General features: G+C 39.9%; 1 protein-coding gene across 2 annotated transcripts in view; it reads left to right on the top strand.

Annotated features, from left to right (window-relative positions):
• LOC109623305 (plexin domain-containing protein 2) overlaps positions 1-19,882 on the top strand; it is a 105,005-nt gene that overhangs the window by 64,270 nt on the left and 20,853 nt on the right. Inside the window, exons 2-3 of one of the 2 annotated variants that reach the window (XM_062842793.1) lie at positions 15,678-15,845; positions 16,074-16,339. In XM_062842793.1, the coding sequence (XP_062698777.1) occupies positions 15,678-15,845; positions 16,074-16,339 (434 nt within the window). Of the gene's footprint in view, positions 1-15,677; positions 16,340-19,882 lie in introns of both variants that reach the window. The other variant, XM_062842792.1, reaches the window with a different exon arrangement.

Here is a 19,882-nt window from a genome sequence, read left to right as displayed (position 1 = left end):
ACAATATAGTTTTGGCATACTCTTCACCCGCTAAGCCTATCGTTTCAAATGTTAGTGTTAGGGTTCGATTCCAGGTCGGTCCAAGAAATGTTCGTAAAGGAAATTAAACTTGGAGTTTCTTCGTGCCTGTCACACGATATACACATGCAAAATGGACATTGTTAGAGGAAGCTCTCAGTTAATAACTTTTGTTGAAGTGCTCATACAATGCTAGTTACGACAAAAAGAAGGAGGTGTTTCAATCTTTTCACTTTCTGTGTGATTTCTATGCAACGCAGTATCCGATGATCTACTGTAATTCGCGATTTATGTATGATAGCGGAAACGGGCTTCCCTTATCACCCAGCCGAGTATCGATCAAACTGTGAGTTTGATTGGAAGCAACATTCGAAAGGCATTCAGTGATAACACCTGTGGCATCCCCACTGAGAGATGGAAATGAGAATTGCCTTCATACATATTAGTGTGGATCATCGGAACCGTTTTCTCAGATCAAAATTTTTTTGCTTCCGTTTCGGGTCCTGAGTATCTGTGCAAAATTTGAGCATGATTGGTTGCGTCTACACTTTGCGCATAGCAATTGAAATTTGTATGGGATTTTGTATGGGAAAACATACTTTTTTGCATCTTGTCATAAGTTGAAAAAGTTTGTCTGAAACTTTTTAACCGATACTATAAAATGATAGCCTAGGATGTTCTTAAAAACTTTGTTGAAGACCGCAAAGCGATCCGATGCTTGTGAAAATAGTTACAACCAACGAACCGCATGCATGTGTTTATGTTTTAACATGTAAAGGAATAAGGCTAAAATATAAACGACTCATAAAAAAGTAATCATTTGCCATAACAATATCAGAAATTGCCAATAAAGAAGTAAGGGTGGGAGCAATAATAAACTTTAAAATTTCCATAAACAAACCAAAAAGTGCATAAATAAATCAAAATTTCCCATAAATAATTGATTTTCGAGCAATAAAAAATGTCGGAATTTCCACGAATAATTCAATAATTGCAATAAATTACTACATTTTTTCCACCAAAAAAGTTTAAATTTTCCATAAATAATTGTTATTTTACCATAAATAATATAAAAATTCCCAATTGAAAAACATCAAAAAAGCAATTTAAAATTTAGCAATAAATACGAAACAATGAGTAAAGTAAAAGTTTCGGCCGAGCCATGCGGCGAAGCCGCATAGAGGATTGAGGAACTGAGGCGGCAGAAGGCCGCCGAAGTTTCCGAAATCCGACGCGCTGTAACTGCATCGATTCGGTTCTAGGCAATCCACAGATCCAAGAATTTGCCCGGTATAATGCGAACAGAGATGTTATCCCTTTTCAAAGTCCGAAGAGCGTTAGCGAGTTTGGACAGCAAGCGATTGTCTGTTAAATTGCACACATAGTTTCAGTCATATCATAGTTCTATGATAAAGTATGTTCGAAATTTTTTGTTGGAAAAAATATAGTTTTTTATTGCAATTGTTGATTTATTTGTGGAAATTTTGACATTTTTTATTGCTCGAAAATCAATTATTTATGGGAAGTTTTGATTTATTTATGCGCTTTTCGATTTGTTTATGGAACTTTTATAGTTTATTATTGCTTCCACCCCAATTTAATTATTGGCAATTTTCGAATTGTTTATGGAAACTTTTTAATTTATTATGGGACGATGAATTGGCTGCCAAAGGAATAACAATAGCAACAAAATCATACTGTTTCGCCAAGCAATATCAACGCTATAACTTTTTCCATAAGCATCAGATCACTTTGCGGTCTTCGACAAAAATTTTCAGGACACCCTAGGTTATGTTTTCACTATATCGGTTACATGGTTTTAGAAAAAAATCGAGCTTGTTATGAGAGAAATGCAAAAAAGTGTGTATTCCCATGTAAAACCCCATACAAACTTCAAACGCGATGCGCAAAACGTAGACATAACCGATCGTGCTCAAATTTTGCACACTTATTTGGGTCCTGAAATGGGATCAAAAAAGCTTTGATCTGATGGGATACCATTGAATTTTTCATTTTTCCATATAAACGATGACCCACTCTAATACATATGCCATAATCGTATGTGCGTGGCGCTTTGGAGACCGTTGGCGCTGCGGTGGAAAGGAGCGGAAATAATTGCTACCGAAAAAAAGCCCCGATTGATTGAACGAACAGTCTAACCATGACGCGGTAATAAAGACCTTACTTGCCATAAGTGGGCTTCTCATCCAATGAACGATACAATCGAGGGAAGATCGGGGGCCAACGAATGTGAATCAGATGCCGCCACAGTTGGTCACCGTGCGTGTGGCCTTGTGCTAAATTGAGTGAATGTATAGACTGTAGAGAGGCAGGCAGACGACGGCGACGGGTGGATTTTTGTTTTACCAAAGTCATACAACTATGATCGATCTCGTTGGTCATTACACGTAAGCTTGTGCAATTGAAATTGAAATGATTATTTTTTCTATTTTTGGGCCTCTTGCTTGGTTATGCTGTTTTGCCAAACTCTCTAATTCAAATCGACGGGGCAGGTCTTGGGCAGGTTTATTTTATTCAATAAAGTCATTCCTCGATATAACGTAACCTCGTAATTCGATATAACGTATTTTTTAACCTTTTAACCGCAAGGTCGAAGACGGTGTAATTGTCTTTTTTTTTAATTATATTTTTTTATTTATTTCATCAATCATAACGTAGACAACATTTATACTTGAGGCTGCATATATATCCTATTGTATCTTAAAAGTTAAAATATTTCGCTTTGATTTGTTCGAAATATGGTCATTCTATTTACATAACATTACATTCGTTCTGGAACCAAGCCTCCTACAAAAGTATGACCACTTTCATAGTTTTTTTTTTTGAGAATTTTCGATACCAGCATTGTTTAACGTAATATATGTGTACACTGTGGTGCATAATTAATCGGACAAACACCAGTTTTCATACAAAATGACCAAGTTTGAGATGCTGTAGCAATGGTTTGCGTTAATGGATTGAGCTCAATTTTTGACATGGAACTACAACTATGCTAAATTTTACGTGTACGAAGTACAAAATGTCGTTCACAGGTCTCCGAGTGACAAGACGTTCAAAATGTGCAAAAGTGATCGGACAGCGGTACCCCTGCGATTTACACATATCTTTATTATAGAGACTTTCAGCCCTTGGCTGGTTCGTCTCTTGCTATATTACAGCAGATGGACTTTCTGTTTCATACAAAACAGTCATACCGTCAAATGGGGTAACTTGCAACACTTTTCGACTTTGAAGCAATATCATTGAAAATCTAAACATATGAAACATACTGTAAAGCAACGCGTACACTAATTACCAGGAGTAGAATACTATGTAGCAATTGATTTACCAGAATACGTTGCCACCTAATCAGGAGGTGCAAAATACATGCTTGTTGCAAGTTACCCCATCTCACAGTGGCGGGCCTCCATACAAAGGTCGGACAAAACCTCAAATGTTAACCGAAATGGCTGAAATTCACAGATTATGATGATTTTAGTGCCCTAAACCTATTTCTGACATGGAACTTTTCATATATTTTGAATTTACTATATTAGGGTAGTTCAAAATTTTGAAATTTGCTGATTATGAGAGGCATGTGAAAAGTTATCGATAATAAGCCAACACGATACGTTTTTGAACGTATCTTTTGATCAACCTTTTGATTTGAGGGTTCTTATATCATGTATTGGCATTCAAATTACCTGTAATTGTGTATTTTCTGTTGTTAGGGTGGTCCAAAATCTTTAAAACTACATAAATCATTAGAAAAATTCGATTACCTACGTTTTCTTTCTATGGATCAATTCAGATACACACAAAGTTGGCTGACAAGACGTGATCTATTCTTAGGGACCCTCTATAGACCATGTGACGCTTTACGGTGGATACACGGAGGTGAATTAACGATTTAAAATGGGGTAAGATAGTAGGGGTAGGCGGGGCAATATGGACACCCTAAGGTTTTTGCCAACTTTACCTGGCAAGATGTCAAAAAAGTTTGGTTTTTTGATACATGTATCCTTTTAAAGACTATTTAGCATCTATTGCATAAGAATGTTCACGAAGAAAAATGATTTATCCACTTCAAAAAATGTTTTGAAAAATGTTAGTTTTTCATGACTGTCTTCAAGCATACGGGGCAGAATGGACACCCCCATGGGGCAATATGGACACCATGAGACTTTTACGAATTTCGTACATTATTTACACCTATAAAGTCATTTCATTACAAAACAACTATAATGGATGAATAGTACGCCGAAGTAGCTCATTTTTGTTCAGTTAATTTAAATTCAGGCTGTTTTGGATAAAGCTTCGTTTTTGTCGGCATGTACAGCTGTGCCTAGAACAACTATTTTCCACTTCTTTCGTTTTTTGACCAATTTGTTTCACCCTATGTCTACTATAGTGAACATTTAACCGAAAATATACTGAAATCGAAGAATTTAGTTGGTTTGTGATTTAGGTAATATTTTTCCCTTGCCGCTTCTTTCAAAAAGGTAAGTGTCCATTTTGCCCCGGCAGCAGAAGATATTTTCAAACTTGATTTTTGATACAATAAAGAAGAAAATATAAACATGTTAAGCATGTAGATACAGCAAAACTACTTGCATGTGTTCTAGAAATATCAGGTTTTAATCGACCTGCAATAAATTAATCACTAATTCTTATTTTAGATGGTGTGAAAATTATAATTTCCATGCACAAAAATCGGAGGACGCAACTTTTTCGTGTAAGATCAAGTATAATTTTAATTTCGAATGTTTGTTTCCTGAAACTACGTTTTAGACAAATGGACTATATTCTCCATTCATTAAAAGTTCAAAAAAGTTCGCATATTTCAAAATATTGAGGGTGTCCATTCTGCCCCGGGTGTCCATAATGCCCCGCCTACCCCTACACTGCGTAAAACTTGAACCACCTTTTAAAAATTTCGTTTCAATGACTTCATAAATGCTCGTCCGAGTTTAGGTTGTACATGTTGTGATGTACATTGATCTTTGTTATCACTTGTCGAAGCAATCAAAATAACCTTATATAAAAAAATTGGCAATACATATTTGTAAAATTGATTGATAAACGAGATTAAATTAGAGATCGGTAATCATATTGATGAACAATAAAGCTCCAGGAAATATTTCCAAAATCCATATCACTCTGTGTGTTGTTCAGTAGAAATGTGTTCTAAAACGCATGAATAACATACAATAAAACTCCAAGTTTTTGAATAAAAAAAAACAACAAAAATGAGAATAATAATCAAAGATTGCCTTGGTGATCCCGACGTATACGCAGAAAAATATTTAACGTAGCGTTTTGCGCCCTATAAGGTGATACGGGACGCCGTGTTATTTGTCCTATCTTCCCTCTCTTTCTAACAATTTGCCTCGCGATTTTGAAGATGGTAATCTCGATTTCTATTGCACAGAAGATGTTGAAAAACAATCAGCATACTCACTGCAAGTGAGCATACACAATGATAAGTTGTTGTTGTAAAATATGTAGCAGAACCTGAGATTACCCCCCCCCCCCCTCTCCATAGGACCACGTGACTTAGTGAAGGTCTTTTACTAGAATGAGATTACACTATATTGTCTGTATTCCGAATGCAATTTGAATTGTGTTAAGATTAAATATAAACTTCAAACAATATCACTTCCTCTACAACCATGCGGCCCCATTGTGACATGATAGCAAAAAAAAAATTTTTTTCGCGCTTAGCGCAAAAATGCGCAAACAGTGACCTATATAGCCAAAAACTAGACAAAATTGCACGTCAGATCTGGGATACGGCGTTGTTTTCTGATGTTTCCTAAACAAGTACTGGATCTTTTTAATACGAAGTTTTTCTCCAAAATTTCATAAAAGACCATATTTTTGCATGTTGTAAAAATATAATAATTTTGTGATTGGATTCCAAACAAACCATGAAATAGGATGGTCATTCATACCCAAAAACAACAATAACATTGTCACATTATCCAAAGCATCCTAAGTTTTACAACGAGCTCATGAAGAAAGCTTATAAAATAAAAACAATAAACACTAGCAAAGTACCACACAAAACCTCAACTTTGAAAAAATATACAAGACTCAATTTTTGATCAAATGACTTGAAAATTTGGGGTTTTCTTAGTTGAAGTATCTATATTGGAAGAAAAATATTAAAAAAATAAAAAGTTGAAGTCGATTTTTGAGGTTTTGTCCGGCTTCCGGCCACTGTGCATCTGTGGGGTAACTTGCAACATATGACATGAAGCTAAGTTAGCTACCATTAAACTGCTCTTACATTCTAGTTCTTGTTCATATTAAAAGTTATGATGTAAAGCGTGAAAAATGCTTTGATAAGATATACACTAACCAACTGAAATATGATTTTTTAATTAAAGGGTTGATAGTTATTATAAGCGAGGATATATGGTTTCACAGCAGGTTTTACGTCTCTCAAATATCAAATATATGTGGAGCTCATGACTCAGTACTAGTTACAATATGTCAACAATGCTTAATGTAATTTGCTGAAAAGGTTAAGTTATTCATCTTTAGGTAATTTTCAGTTCGAAGCAGTGTATGGTTACTTAGCTAAAATAACATGATTTAAACACTCATTCAACCTTCTAAATATTAAATTTGGGCATTCTAGTGCAATAATTTACTCTATTAGGTTCAGAATGGATGTTGGTGATTGTTTAAAGATCGTCCATAAACTCAATTAAACTTTAATCGAGGTGAAACATGATAAAATTTCAAAATATGGAAGTCCTTATCTTTGTTTGAAGGTTACGTACAAATAAAGATAAATTTGAGTCGACATTTGAAAATAAGCACGATACGTAATTATTGAATGATCCATTTCAATTATTTCTACTTGAAATATCGCGAAATGAAAATAAATTATAGAAAATTTTGTTAATTTTAACTGTCGCAAGTTACCCCATAGTGGTCGTCGCATATGATAATGATTTTTACATTACTTAGTCGATAACTTTATCAAACTTTTATCGTTTAGCTAAGCTTACCATTAGGTACCCTAACTGCAAGAAAGGTCATCAGACTTATCGCACTTACTTTCGGAGAGAGGTAAAGCACGATTTTCATACTTGTTTTTATGGCATAAAATGAGCAAATCGTTTTAACAGTGTAGCCAAACAATAAACAAAGAAACAAAATTATTTTTTTCACTAAAACGATCTTCGGTACACATAATTTTGATAACCGAAATGGTGGTGCATTCTAGCTTTCATTATTATGCAAAAATAGTTCACATTTGATGTATGTCATCGTGTTGCAAGTTACACCGCTGTTGCAAGTAACCCCGTTTGACGGTAACCCGATTTCGTCAGCCCCAGGTTGCATTTTCGGTGGTTCCAACTGACGAATATACGAAGAAATTTATGAAGCAATCTCAAGAGGAATTCTTAGTTGAAACCCTAGTGGAACTGTTCAATTAAACTCTGCAGGCATTCTCGGAAGGATCGCGCCTGCAATACCTGGGAAAATCCTTATAGGATACCGGAGTCACCGGGGAAATTCCGGAAGTAATCTGTCTAGTAATTCCTGGAGGGAGTTCCGGAAGAATTGCATGGAGCATTTCCTTGAGAAATCCCAGGTAGAATTCTTAGAGGAATCATGAACATCTGAAACAAATCCAGCAAGCATACATAATTATGAGTTGGATAAAATGATGACACAGACAAACAGATGTAACACTTGAATTATGTCCATCGTACACCGATGATATTCAAAGTGTGGAGTCTGTATGCCTGTGATAATGTGCTATTTATTTGTTGAAACAATAGAATAATGTGAATCGAATATATTTTTCAAAATATAAATAAAGAATGCATATATGCAAAATAATAAAAATGCATTTATGATGGGCTCAAAATTCCTAGTGGGTCCCTATCATAAGCTTTAAGCTAATTTTCTTTTAAAGAAGTACATTTAATTTCGATACAACGTAATGTAAATTAAAATACAGTTACGTTATATCGAGTTATGTTGTTACATTTTTAAATTGTTGTGAACATATGAACATATTTTGTATGTTATACTATGGTTTGTACATCTGTCCCTAAATTTTAATGCGCATTTGTAGCGCTCCAGTCATTTCGGGCAGCGATCCAGCACAAAACACGCAAGCCGTCCCCTACTAACACGGACATCAAACGGCAAACGGTCTTGTGCTGTTGCCCGAATCTAGATGCCTGAACATGCGCTACAAATGCCCATTAAAATTTAGGAACAGATGTACAAAGCATAGTATAACATACAAAATAAACTGACAAAATATTTACAACAATTTACAAATGTAACAAACTCCATGCAACAATTGATAAATTTTCCATGAATTGCATTCTCCAATTCATGGAAAATTCTTAAATCTACTTTACAACGTATTAATCATATTACAAACGTAACAATGTAATTGTAAACGTGTCTAAGGTAGATGAACTCCTGCACTACCTCAAAAATATGTCCGTCAATCTTGAAACTACTTCTTAAGCTAGTATGACACTTTTTGACCAATGCCAAATATTTGACCACTTTTGACAGTTCAATTTTGACCAAGGTGTACCTGGCGAACAAAATATTTGTCACTCTCGAAAAACGAATAGGGACAGAGCCAAACAACCTGCCAAAATTTAACTGTCAAAAGTGGTCAAATATTTTGCGTCTGGGCAAAGAGTGTAATAGCACCCTTAGACGAATTCTGGTTCTGGGGCACATGGTTTCGCATACCAGATAGTACTCTTTTACACATTAATTATTAGCATAGAGAACGTACATGCAAGTCCAATCTGAATTTGGTGTAAAGAATATTTCTTCAGCAACGCAAATGCTCGCTGCAGTCGGCGAGTTACTCATATTAACCCTTGAACAGTCGCGTCTTTGACTACCTGCAGCGACGCCGCGCTCACGCTTTGTGTCACAAGCGTGCATTTTTCATGGTGCGTGTACTCAGTACACGACGCGATCGCTCCCGGGTTAACGTAATTCACCACCGTTTCAAACACCATGGTCACGTCGGTTCGTCGGTGCTTGAACCAGCGTTTCAGCTGGTCATCCGAGTCAGTCAAAAACTGTCCGGACGTGACTTTCACGAGCATCGTGGCATTCATCTAAGTCCCACTTGGGTTGCCGGTATTTGCGTCTTTCTCGCGTAGCGCTGACATGCTGCGGCTTTAACTCCTCGTAGGGGTGGTGGGGGTAAAATGGGACAGGTGGGGTAAAATGGACAGGGTACAGTTTCATGGCTTTTATTGTTTTTCAAAATGTTTCAACGATTGAAGCTAATGCCTAAGCATGAATCATTATACTTTTGCTGATCTTGAACATTAAAATCAAATAAACCTCTTCAAGATGACAAAAACTTTAAAAATCACGTGAAAAATAGGAAATGATGTAAAATCTGCTTATAATTGCTAAGGTTTTCTCGTAATTTATTTTCAAATAATTACAAGTTTTACACCCTAAACCAATAAAGTCCACGTAGAAGAATATATTTGACCAAAAAAAAAAAATAAGTTTTGGATAAAAAAAAGTTTTGAAATTTTTTTAACAATATCAGACCGTGGGGGTAAAATGGATAATCGGTTCAAATTTCACCAAAATTTCATTTTTCTTTTTGTAAATTTCAGAATCATCAGCCGTCATACCTATCGTGAGATAGTTGAAGTAAAAAGTTATAAAAAAATATATTATACCAACAAAATATAATTTTCATCCAAAACAGTGCTTGTTTTTTACACTATTTTTACAATAATTATTTAAGTGTGTTTCAAAGTTTGTATTAAAAGTTTGAAAACAACAAAATAAAGGTATCATATGAAATTTATGGGGATTTGAATATTTTTCACCACACCAAGAAGCCAATTCCTCTTGTTTTGGGTGCTGGGTAGATCAAGCGCTGGTGCGTGCCCTTGCTCGTTCCAGTGGGGTGACACAGCTGTCAAACTCGGTACATCGCCGCTTTACCCATCATCGTTTTTGGTACGGCGCGTTTTGGTACCCACTTTCTGGTCGGTTTACCCTAACTTGTTCCCGATTTTCGGGTGTGTGGCTCGTGTGTTGCTAGTGCTTATTTCGGATATTACACATTTCAAACGAAATCGTTGTTTTTGATGATTGTTTCTCTTTCTTTATCACTTTGCACGATATTATATGTAGCAGCGAAGCAGTGTCGATGTTTCCAGCGCATTTTTTCCATGAATTAAGCAATCAAAACAAAAACATTGGACGCCATGTTGAATCGAATGCTGGGTTGATGATTCTGGCCCTTCGTCATCCCCCTGGCTCAATCCGAAGCATTCATTTGCAGGTGTTGTTTCCCTCGGCTCGATGTAATAATTTAGCAGGTGACAACTCCCCCGTGGCGTCATCCATTCATAAAACATGAATGAAGGTTCATGATTGAGTCATTTTATGTAAACATTGATCGGCGTCGCGTTCATTTCTCTGCAAAATTGAAGCACAGCAGCGCCACCATGACACATGCGAGCACAGTCCGAACCACACTATATTTTCAAAATGACCGTTAAATCGTGCGATGATTCCGATTTGAGTAGTAGGTCTGTTTGTCGCTGGTGTGAGGGTGGAATTCAAAAGGCCTCAAGTTGATAGGAACATGTTTGTGGCCTTTTCAATTGTTGGTCTTGATTTAAGAGACAGGCTCCTATTGAGATGCACACCCTTAAATGAAACAACACAGTGCACGAGTAACTTTCACGCAGCGAGCAAAAAGACAAAGGATTTTTCACTCATATTTGTGTACGACTGGATCAAAACAAAAAATGTGCTGATCCGGTGTTACACAAATATGCGTGAAAATTCTTTTGTCTTTTCGGTCGCTGCGCGAAAGTTACTCGTTGCGCTGTGTACATCGAGATCTGCGTGCACAGCGTGAGTTGTGTATTTTCTATTTCTCTTTGCTACACTGAGGATATGGACATCTCTGGGTCCATTGATCTTCTACGCTTCCACCTACTGAAATATCTGTAGCACGGTTCTCCAGCTCCTCGACGTGTGACCTTTTCACCGCAGCGTTTTCCAGTCGGCGAGTGTTGAACCGGCGCCCGAGATTCTCCTGTAGATGGAACCTAAAGCAATGCGCAGTCGGATCTAGCCAATTAGGAGATGATGGTCAGACACATTGTCGGCTGATACAGATGTGGTCGACTTGATTTACCGTGACACCTTCACGAGAAACCCATGTCACTTTGTGCACTAGTCAATGGGGAAAGAGCGATCCCCCAATCACTATATCATTGTTTATTTATTTATTTATTTCACCGCCTCGAATTAAAAGTTAATTCCACAGACTGTCTCATGCTAAAATCCTAATTCTATTTTTAAACACATTTTTTGAAACATTGAAATCGAACAGACCACTCACACTATTGAACAAACGAAAACCTGTAGATAACAGGGGTGCAAGGTCCTGGTTCTAAAACATAATAGAGGGTAGGCGAAATTTGTTCCTAGTTTACAGTCAACTAAAAAAAAACTTTTCAAAACCACTTTTTCTATTTTTTTAGAAATGTAAAAAAAAACTTTTTTTCTGATGTCCACGAGGACAATGGGGGAGGGGGTAGGGGTCAATGAAAAATCCACGCTTGTCCACGGGGAGGGGGAGGGGGTCAAAAACCATGAATTTTCTGTCCACGTGGTATATGGACGGCCCCTTAGCAGGATTCGAGCAAGGCAATAAACGAAGCGCGTAAAGGATAAAGCTTCACTGGACCTTTTCTATCCGAATGATCTGTGTTGCATGTTGCGGTGACCATACAAACACTGCACATTCAAGGACGCTGCGAATTAATGCACAATACAATGATTTGAGAGCATAGATGTCCTTCAAGAATCTGGTATTTCATCGAACAAATCCAAGGGCTGCAAACGCCTTCGCAGTAGTAACGTAGATGTGTTCATCAAACCGAAGCTTGTTATCGATAATAACTCTAAGCAAGGATGGGAACACTCACTTGCAAAGAGTTACACTCACTTGCTATTTTCTCAGCTCAGAAGCGTGCAATCAAAAAACGATGTATGGACGACTTTTGGCTTGTGGTTTTGTCTAAAAGTTTGCTGAATAAAGTAGGGGTCGCACACGCATACCAAACTCGTGACAGAGTTGTGAAAGCGACTCTCCACGAGGTGTGTGTAATTTACATTCACCTCATGGAGAGTTGCCTTTGCAGCTCCCTCACGACTTCGGTATGCGTATGCGACCCCTACTCTATTCGGCAAACTTTTGGACCAAATCACAAGGCAAAAGTCGTCCATACATCGTTTCTTGATTGCACGCTCCTGAGCTGAGAAAACAGCAAGTGAGTGTAACTCTTTGCAAGTGAGTGTTCCCATCCTTGACTCTAAGATCACGGATTGAGTCAACTCGTTCCAAGAGCTCCGATCCGACGAAATAGTCGAATCCAATACGTAATTGTCGGCGTGAGAATACAACAGGCTTGCATTTTCTATATTTAATTCCATGCCATTTCCGTGCACCACAAGTTCTGCTCGTTAACATCGTCCTGGAGTGCGCAGCAGTCTAGCATAGCCGTTACGATCCTATAGGTTTTTAAATAGTCGCCGTAGAGCATTTTTGCGATTTAAGTCGGTAACATAGGTCATTTATAAACAAAATGAAAATCAATGGTCCCAGAACGCTACCCTGAGGCACACCAGATGTGATGGAATAAATGCGAGAGTGAGTACCATTGATGTTGACGAACGCTTTTCGCTGCGTCAGATATGATCGCAGTCATTCAGCTATCCAGCTATTAAACCCTAAGTGTTTGAGCTTTGCAATTGCGAGATCATGCGTTACTTTGTCAAACGCTTTGGAAAAGTCAAAATATATGGCATCTACCTGGCATCGTTTCTCAAGTTCCGACTAGAGAAAGCTGGTGAATGCCATGAGGTTCGTAGTGGTCGACCGTCTCTTTACGAATCCGTTCTGGAATTCTGATATCAGTGGTTTGGATGCAACATTGTTGCCACAAAACTCTGCAAACAGCTCTCCGTTCTCGCTCATTTCTCCGATACCATGGCGTCCCATGTCGTGCTCATAGTCCGAGTTATCGCAACCAACCTTCGCGTTAAAGTCGCCCATGAGGATCTTGATATAACCTTTTGGAATATTATCCACGACAGCATTCAGTTGGCTGTAAAAATTCTCTTTGCCTTACATTTCGGCTGCATCGGTTGGCGCGTAACAATGGATCATGGTAGTTTGGAACCCATATTCTGAATCTGGCCAGAATTATCCTCTGGAGCACAGCGTGGGCGTGAGCGCTGAGCAGAAAATCAACTACACGGTAACGAGAAGCATGTTCACTTCGTAGGCCAGGGAATAGCAGAATTTGACCCGATCCCAATCTGTGTTCTCCAAAATTCGGCCAACGGACTTCGCTCAGTCCTAGGTTGAAAGCTTCATACGGCATGCAGCATGCCGCATGCCTAATTGGCTAGTTGTACCAGTTTACCCTGCAAGGCTTGGGTTAGCACATTCCAAGCTCCAATTATTGTCCGTTGTTTCGCCCTAAAAATCGTTACCGTTGAATCAGTTCGTAATATTTCATTTTCGCTTTTTGTAACGGTTTTTGGGTTTTGAACACAGTATGTTGTTGACCTAAGGTCCCCTATACACCGTGGTGGGGCTGTCATCTTAGGTATAGGGCACTGCATGAAATTTTCTCCTTCTCTTACAGAAATTTTGTAAACAACAAGGCCAAGAAACGTGAAAATCCCATATAAAATCAAAACAATGCAGTGCCCTATAGCTTCCTCGTAGCTGGTGGTCTTTGTCATCAATGGACCCTTGAAACTTGTGAGGACCATAGCTATTTTGAACGCTCCTTGTTGACTCACCATTTTGCAACCCAAACAAAAAAATTGTTCCTGATCACCAAAAATAAGAAAATTCTTGATTTTAATTCAGATTACGCAGTAATTTGGATGCCCCCAAAGAATCCTCTCTTCGTTGTATATTTAAGGACATACTTGTAAGAATCCCAACATGGCCGCCACAATGGCCGACTTTGGCACCTACTCACGATTTCAAGGGCACAAATCTCTTCGTAAACAAAACCAGCGCACCTCAGCTTCTCATTTTATGCTTATTACAAGTGAGCAAGAACAGAATAATAAAATGCACTGTTGTTTGAAGCTTGCTTCTCGAGATTTGTGCGTCTGAAGTTCTGATGCACTTTTGAAGCGGGATTTTAAGACGTTTGTCCTTAAGAGCGTCGTTGTTGATGCCGACGAGGATGCCGACTTGTCGACGTCGGTGGTGTAGTGGTAAGCGTGATTGCCTCTCACCGATTTTATGAGACATAAAATCCGTGATCACGCCTTCCCTCGGATAGGAAGTAAGCCGTAGGTTCCGGCCCATGTGTTGATGGGTTCGATATGTAGGGTCCTAAGGTGTGGTGGTGTGTGTGGCTGTCTCCCTGGGGCGACGGAATTTAAGGCTTAGCTCCTAAACCCAGCCGACGTAGAACACACCTGGTGCCGAACGGTGCTAGTTGGTCAGAAGAAAAGGATGCCGACTTCTCCATGTTTCCCACATTACTTACCGTCATCCTTAATAACTCCTTTCACTAGCGTCGCGACAGACAATACACCAACGTGGATCGTCGTATAGGGAATTCCTCGTGACTTTGGCGCGATCTTTCGCGATAATGAACCGTCTGTTTTGCTGAAACCGGTTTATATTTATAAATGCGTGATATGTGCGGTGACAGGCGGCGACGACGCGTGTAACGATCCGTGATAGGCAAATTCTCCGCCGCCACCATTACCACCCAGTGTTGGGAATACTCACTGGCAAGAGTGATACTCACTTGCTTCTATCTCAGTCCAGAAGTATGCTATCAAAAAATGATATTTGAAGGGCTTTTAGATTGTAGTTTAATCTGAAAGTTTGCCGAATAAAGTAAAGGTCGCAAACGCATTCCAAAGTTGTGAGAGAGCTGTGTGTACGAGGTGAGTAAAATTCGAGTAAATCATACTCACCTTGTGCTCACAGCTCTCTCACGGTTTTGGTATGCGTCTGCGACCTTTACTTTATTCGGCAAACTTTTAGATTAAACTACAATCTAAAAGCCCTTCAAACATCATTTTTCGATAGCATACTTCTGGACTGAGATAGAAGCAAGTGAGTATCACTCTTGCCTGTGAGTATTTCCAACACTGTTACCACCGGCTACGATCGCTGCCAGCCTGCAGTGTGCAAACACAGCAACTAACAAATCAGCAAAATAAATAACAACAACGAAGAGATTAACGTTGCCGGTGGTTGTTATGTGTGTACGTCCCGAATGATTGACCGGTTGACCTGTCTGGCGCCCCGGCGTTACCATTTCTCATGGGAGCGCACTGTTGTTTACTGTAATTAAACGGTATGCAAGCACTTTTCAGACGGATTTTTACGGAGTATCATGAATATTGGTTTTAATGACAAAAATACCTTAGGTATGAAACTTTACTTTTATACTAAATTTTATACTAAACTAAAAGTTTATTTTTATTTTATGTGTAGTTTAACTTAATTGCTAATTCTACACCCAAACGCAAAAAAGTCCTGAAGTACCTTTTCAAGCGGAATATCCAACATCACTAACAATTTCTTTTCTTTATTCCTTCCTCTGCAGATTCAGCGACCGCCGTCCGCGTGAGGCGGCAATTGGATCCGCCGAAAAAATCCGCAGCAGAGTCACCCCCGGTGGACACATCACAAACGGTGGCCAACCAAAAGCCCCCACTCAACGAAAATAAAACCAGCGCTGCGAAGCAGAAACTGCTCAACGAGAACTTAACCGGTAAGAAACTGGCGGCCAGCCTAAATGGAACCATTTACACTGACCACCTGCTCGGGTACAATGGTACCGGTCAGCGCAAGGACTACAATATAGTGTCCATGAAACCGGGTGCGGAACCGACTACGGTTCCCACCCTGGCCACCTCAGGCAGCACTAACGTTTCGATTGAATCAGTTGCCACCAGCAGCGATGGCAAAAGTAAACTGATAGCGAAACTTTTTTCTGCAGCAGACAGTGGCAATGGCACGGCATCCACAACTACGACGACGGTGGATCCCCTGAGTGCGGCCATCAATATCGACACGGTGGAGCAACCGGAGTCGGAACTGAACGCCACGCTGCAGAACTACAACATCACCAAAACGCAGGAGGACTACCACACGTACTACAACAGCGTGTGGACGACCGACAAGAATGCCAGCGACGCGTACTGGAAGCGGCTGGACAACATGAACGTGAGCAGCTTGCTGTCGAATTCGCATCGGAGAGCTACGGTAGGTTTGTGTTTCCCTGACAGAATATTTTTTGACGAATTTGCTTCAATTTATTTTGTTTTTTTTAATTAATATTTTAATTGTAAAATGACGATGCTCTATTAGTAAATTTTTCTGGGAATGATTTCGTTGAAAGGCAAAATATGGCACACGTGCCTTTTCTACCTACATACGTTAAAAACCTAGAATTGTTTCAAAATTTGAAAAAAAAAAAAAACATTGGCGTTAACTAGCCAATTGTGATTTCAGCCATTGTCTGGATCTCCAATATCGCTGAGACGTCTTGCCAATCGCTCCGATAATCGTTTTTCGAAGGCTCACAACCAAACGGGGTTCGTTCGTCGCCAATGTGATACTTAAATATTCAGTTGATGTTTCGACTACACACTTAAATTAAATCGCTGAAACGGATTGCCGAGAATCCAACAGCCGAGAATCCGGTAAAAATTTTTACTGAATCTCGGTAAAAGTTTTACCGAGATGTCGTTAAAATTTTGCCGAGATCTCGGTAATCCAACTTTTACCGAGATCTCGGCAAAGCTCATTGAGACTCGGTAATGGTTTACCGAAATCTCGGTAAATTTTTTACCGAGAATCAGTAAATCTTTTACCGAGATATCAGCTGTTGGATTCTCGGTAAACCGTTTACCGAGATCAATTTCTGAATTTAATGCCGTTTTTCTTTATTATCCAGTTCCAACCTGGGTTGGAACTGGATCAGATCACAGTTTCAACCCCAACCCGATTTCGGTTTCGCTTGTACTAAAGTTTGTTTGACGTTGTTTGTTTACACATTTTCCGCCAATCCAGTTCCAACCCAGGTTAAAAAAGAAAAACGGCATAAGTGTGTAATATTGATAATTCCAAGAGCTGGGCCTACATATTGATGTGCTAAACTACCACAGTAGGTAAATACATTTACTTGATCAGCCGACCGGGTTCGCTGTGCTCCATGTTGCCTTGTACCGTCCGGATTCCTTCAGAACACAATGTGCAATGGGTTGCTGTTCGGCATTCTTGCTACATGCCCTGACACCCTGTTCTCCCGGCTTGGGACACTTTCTTGATGTTGGGTTCGCCATAAAGTTCTAAGAGCTCGTGGTACATTCTTTTCCGCCGCACACCATTACCCTGTACATAGAAGGACGTGCCGACATGGGGCCTCCACCTGCCCCGACCTAGCCGAGGACCGCTTTCCAACCACGGGTTCGGATCCAACCCAGTAGACCAACATCACGACTGCAACGCTATAAGAACAGACGTAACACTTCGAACACTTTTCGTTTCAAAACATAGTCACGGAAACATAACCGCCCAGTGCTGAAATTTCTGAGTTTGGCCAACCATTAACTAGGTGGCGGTAGTGTGTAACGTCGTACTCGAACAAAAGTGATGTGAACGCCACGGGTAGTCAGTTGGCTAACTATCAACTTTTTAAATTGGCAGTTAGGCTCAGTGTACCAGTTATGGCTATAGTACCTCAAATTCGCCATAGTTGATTTTCAACATTTAACGATGCAAATCAACAAGAAAAAATATGTGAACGAAAGATCACGTTCATAGAAGATGATAGCACTCATTAAAACTTCCCATTTTGCTCAAATTATGATAGAAAAAAAATATTTTCCTTAAAATTTCGGCGTCCTTGCACCCTATTTCGCCATAGTGTACCAGTTATGGCAAATCCCACAACAAATATGTCCATAACTGGTACAGGGTTCCTATCATTGGCACACGCCGTAATAAATAGTAAAAGTGAGTTTGGCTCAGATTTTATATTTTTCCTGTTAAGTATGAGAACAAATCTATCTTTTGACGTATCGATGACACTCGTCGGTCTTCTTCTTATTTTTGTGGAAGTAGTTTTCCTTAGGTAGTGCGATAACTGGTACAGGCACCCTAAATCGATGTACGATTGGAATTATTAGTGTTACATCTGTTTGTCTGTGCTATAAGGATCGATTTCTATCGCAGAGTATGACCTACGTAACTGATTCCGAACCCTTGGACCACCTCTTGAATAGCTTCCGAACTAGCCTTTTTCCGAGTCAAAGCGCCACTTCCTCTGTAGATCCAAGTGAGTGATAACCGCTGAAACGATATCCAGCCAAACCTGTCATTACACATCCTTTGGACAAGATTATCCGGAGTTGTAACCTCCCCGCATGTGGCATGTATGCGGTCACGCATTGCGCGAAAATGACATGACATTCCATAACACCGGACCCAGGATGGAAACTTGCGGGACTCCTGAGGTTATGTGAAAGCACTTCCGAGTTCCGACCCACCTCTGTGTTGTTAACTAGTACTCGATTGTGGAAGTAACTTCCGAAAATCTTGTACAGGTAACCGGGTAGACGCTTTATAGTTTAAAGTGACGTTAATAAAGATGGTCACAGATACAGGAGCGCATCGGCATAAGCCGCGCAACTGGCGCTATTGAACGCGTTCCTTACATCCAGAGTCACTATTACACAGTAGCGAATCCCCTCCTATTACACTTAAGCGCTATCTAGGCTGTTTTTGTAACCAACAGGATAGCGTCTACGGTCAACCTCCCCTTCCGGAAGCCGAACTGACTGCTCGAAAGAACATTTACACCCTCGGATTACCTCAACAGTCTGTTGAAGATGATCTTTTCGAGCACCATCCCGGTCGTGTCTATCAAGCATATTTATCTATATGCCGACGGGTCTCCTGGTCGTCTCCCCGCCTTTGGCAATATAGTGCTTCAGCACCGTGGTTACTTGAGTAGTATCAAGCTCGGTTGCTTCCAAACCTCTGGGAGAACTCAGAGACCATCAAAGCACGCATCTTTGCTTGTTCTTATATCGATCTTCAGCAAGACTTTGGCAGCGGCGAACACCACCCGTCGTTCATTTCGCTCTCCCTCAGTTCGGGCTCGCTGCATCCGCCGCCTAGCCTGTAGAAAGGTGAGGGGCCAGTTCTCAATAGCTTGATTCCACCAGTAAGTCATTTCTGGGATGGACTCGCCTGGTCATGGTCGCATCGCATGCACGCGAGAGCACCGCCGGTAATTCGGTCTCGCTTAGACCGAGTAGGTTTCGCTCACGGCGGAGCGGCTTCCTAAATACGTCGTCCTTGATGTATGATTTCTTTCACCTACGAGGGCCTGGCCTTGGCCTAGTCACCTCTTCCTCCACCCACTACTAGCTGTTGTTGTAGTCGATACTGTAGTGTAACGCCAGGTGATCGCTGTGAGTGTAGCCATCGTCTACTCTCCAGTTCCAACTACTTGTTGAGCCAGGACTGCAAAACGTAACGTCAATAACCGACTCCACTCCGTTCCAACTAAAGGTACTTTTGGTACCGACATTAGCCAGATCGACATCTAGCATACACACTTAAAACTGATTCTCGAGCTCGGCAGAAAAAATTGCCGATTCCAAACGGCTGATTTATCAGCAAACAAACCGTTTTTGCCGAGATTGTTCGAAAGAGTTTGCCGAAACATCAGCAAATTGATTGAAAGCTTCGAAAACTGACAGCATTTTTTGCTGAACCCATCGGTATTCAAAGATT

This window comes from Aedes albopictus, chromosome 3, assembly GCF_035046485.1.
Source record: "Aedes albopictus strain Foshan chromosome 3, AalbF5, whole genome shotgun sequence".
In the NCBI taxonomy this organism is placed as follows: domain Eukaryota; kingdom Metazoa; phylum Arthropoda; class Insecta; order Diptera; family Culicidae; genus Aedes; species Aedes albopictus.
The sequence above is the reverse complement of the archived record's forward strand: the minus strand, read 5'-3'. Positions and strand labels throughout refer to the sequence as shown.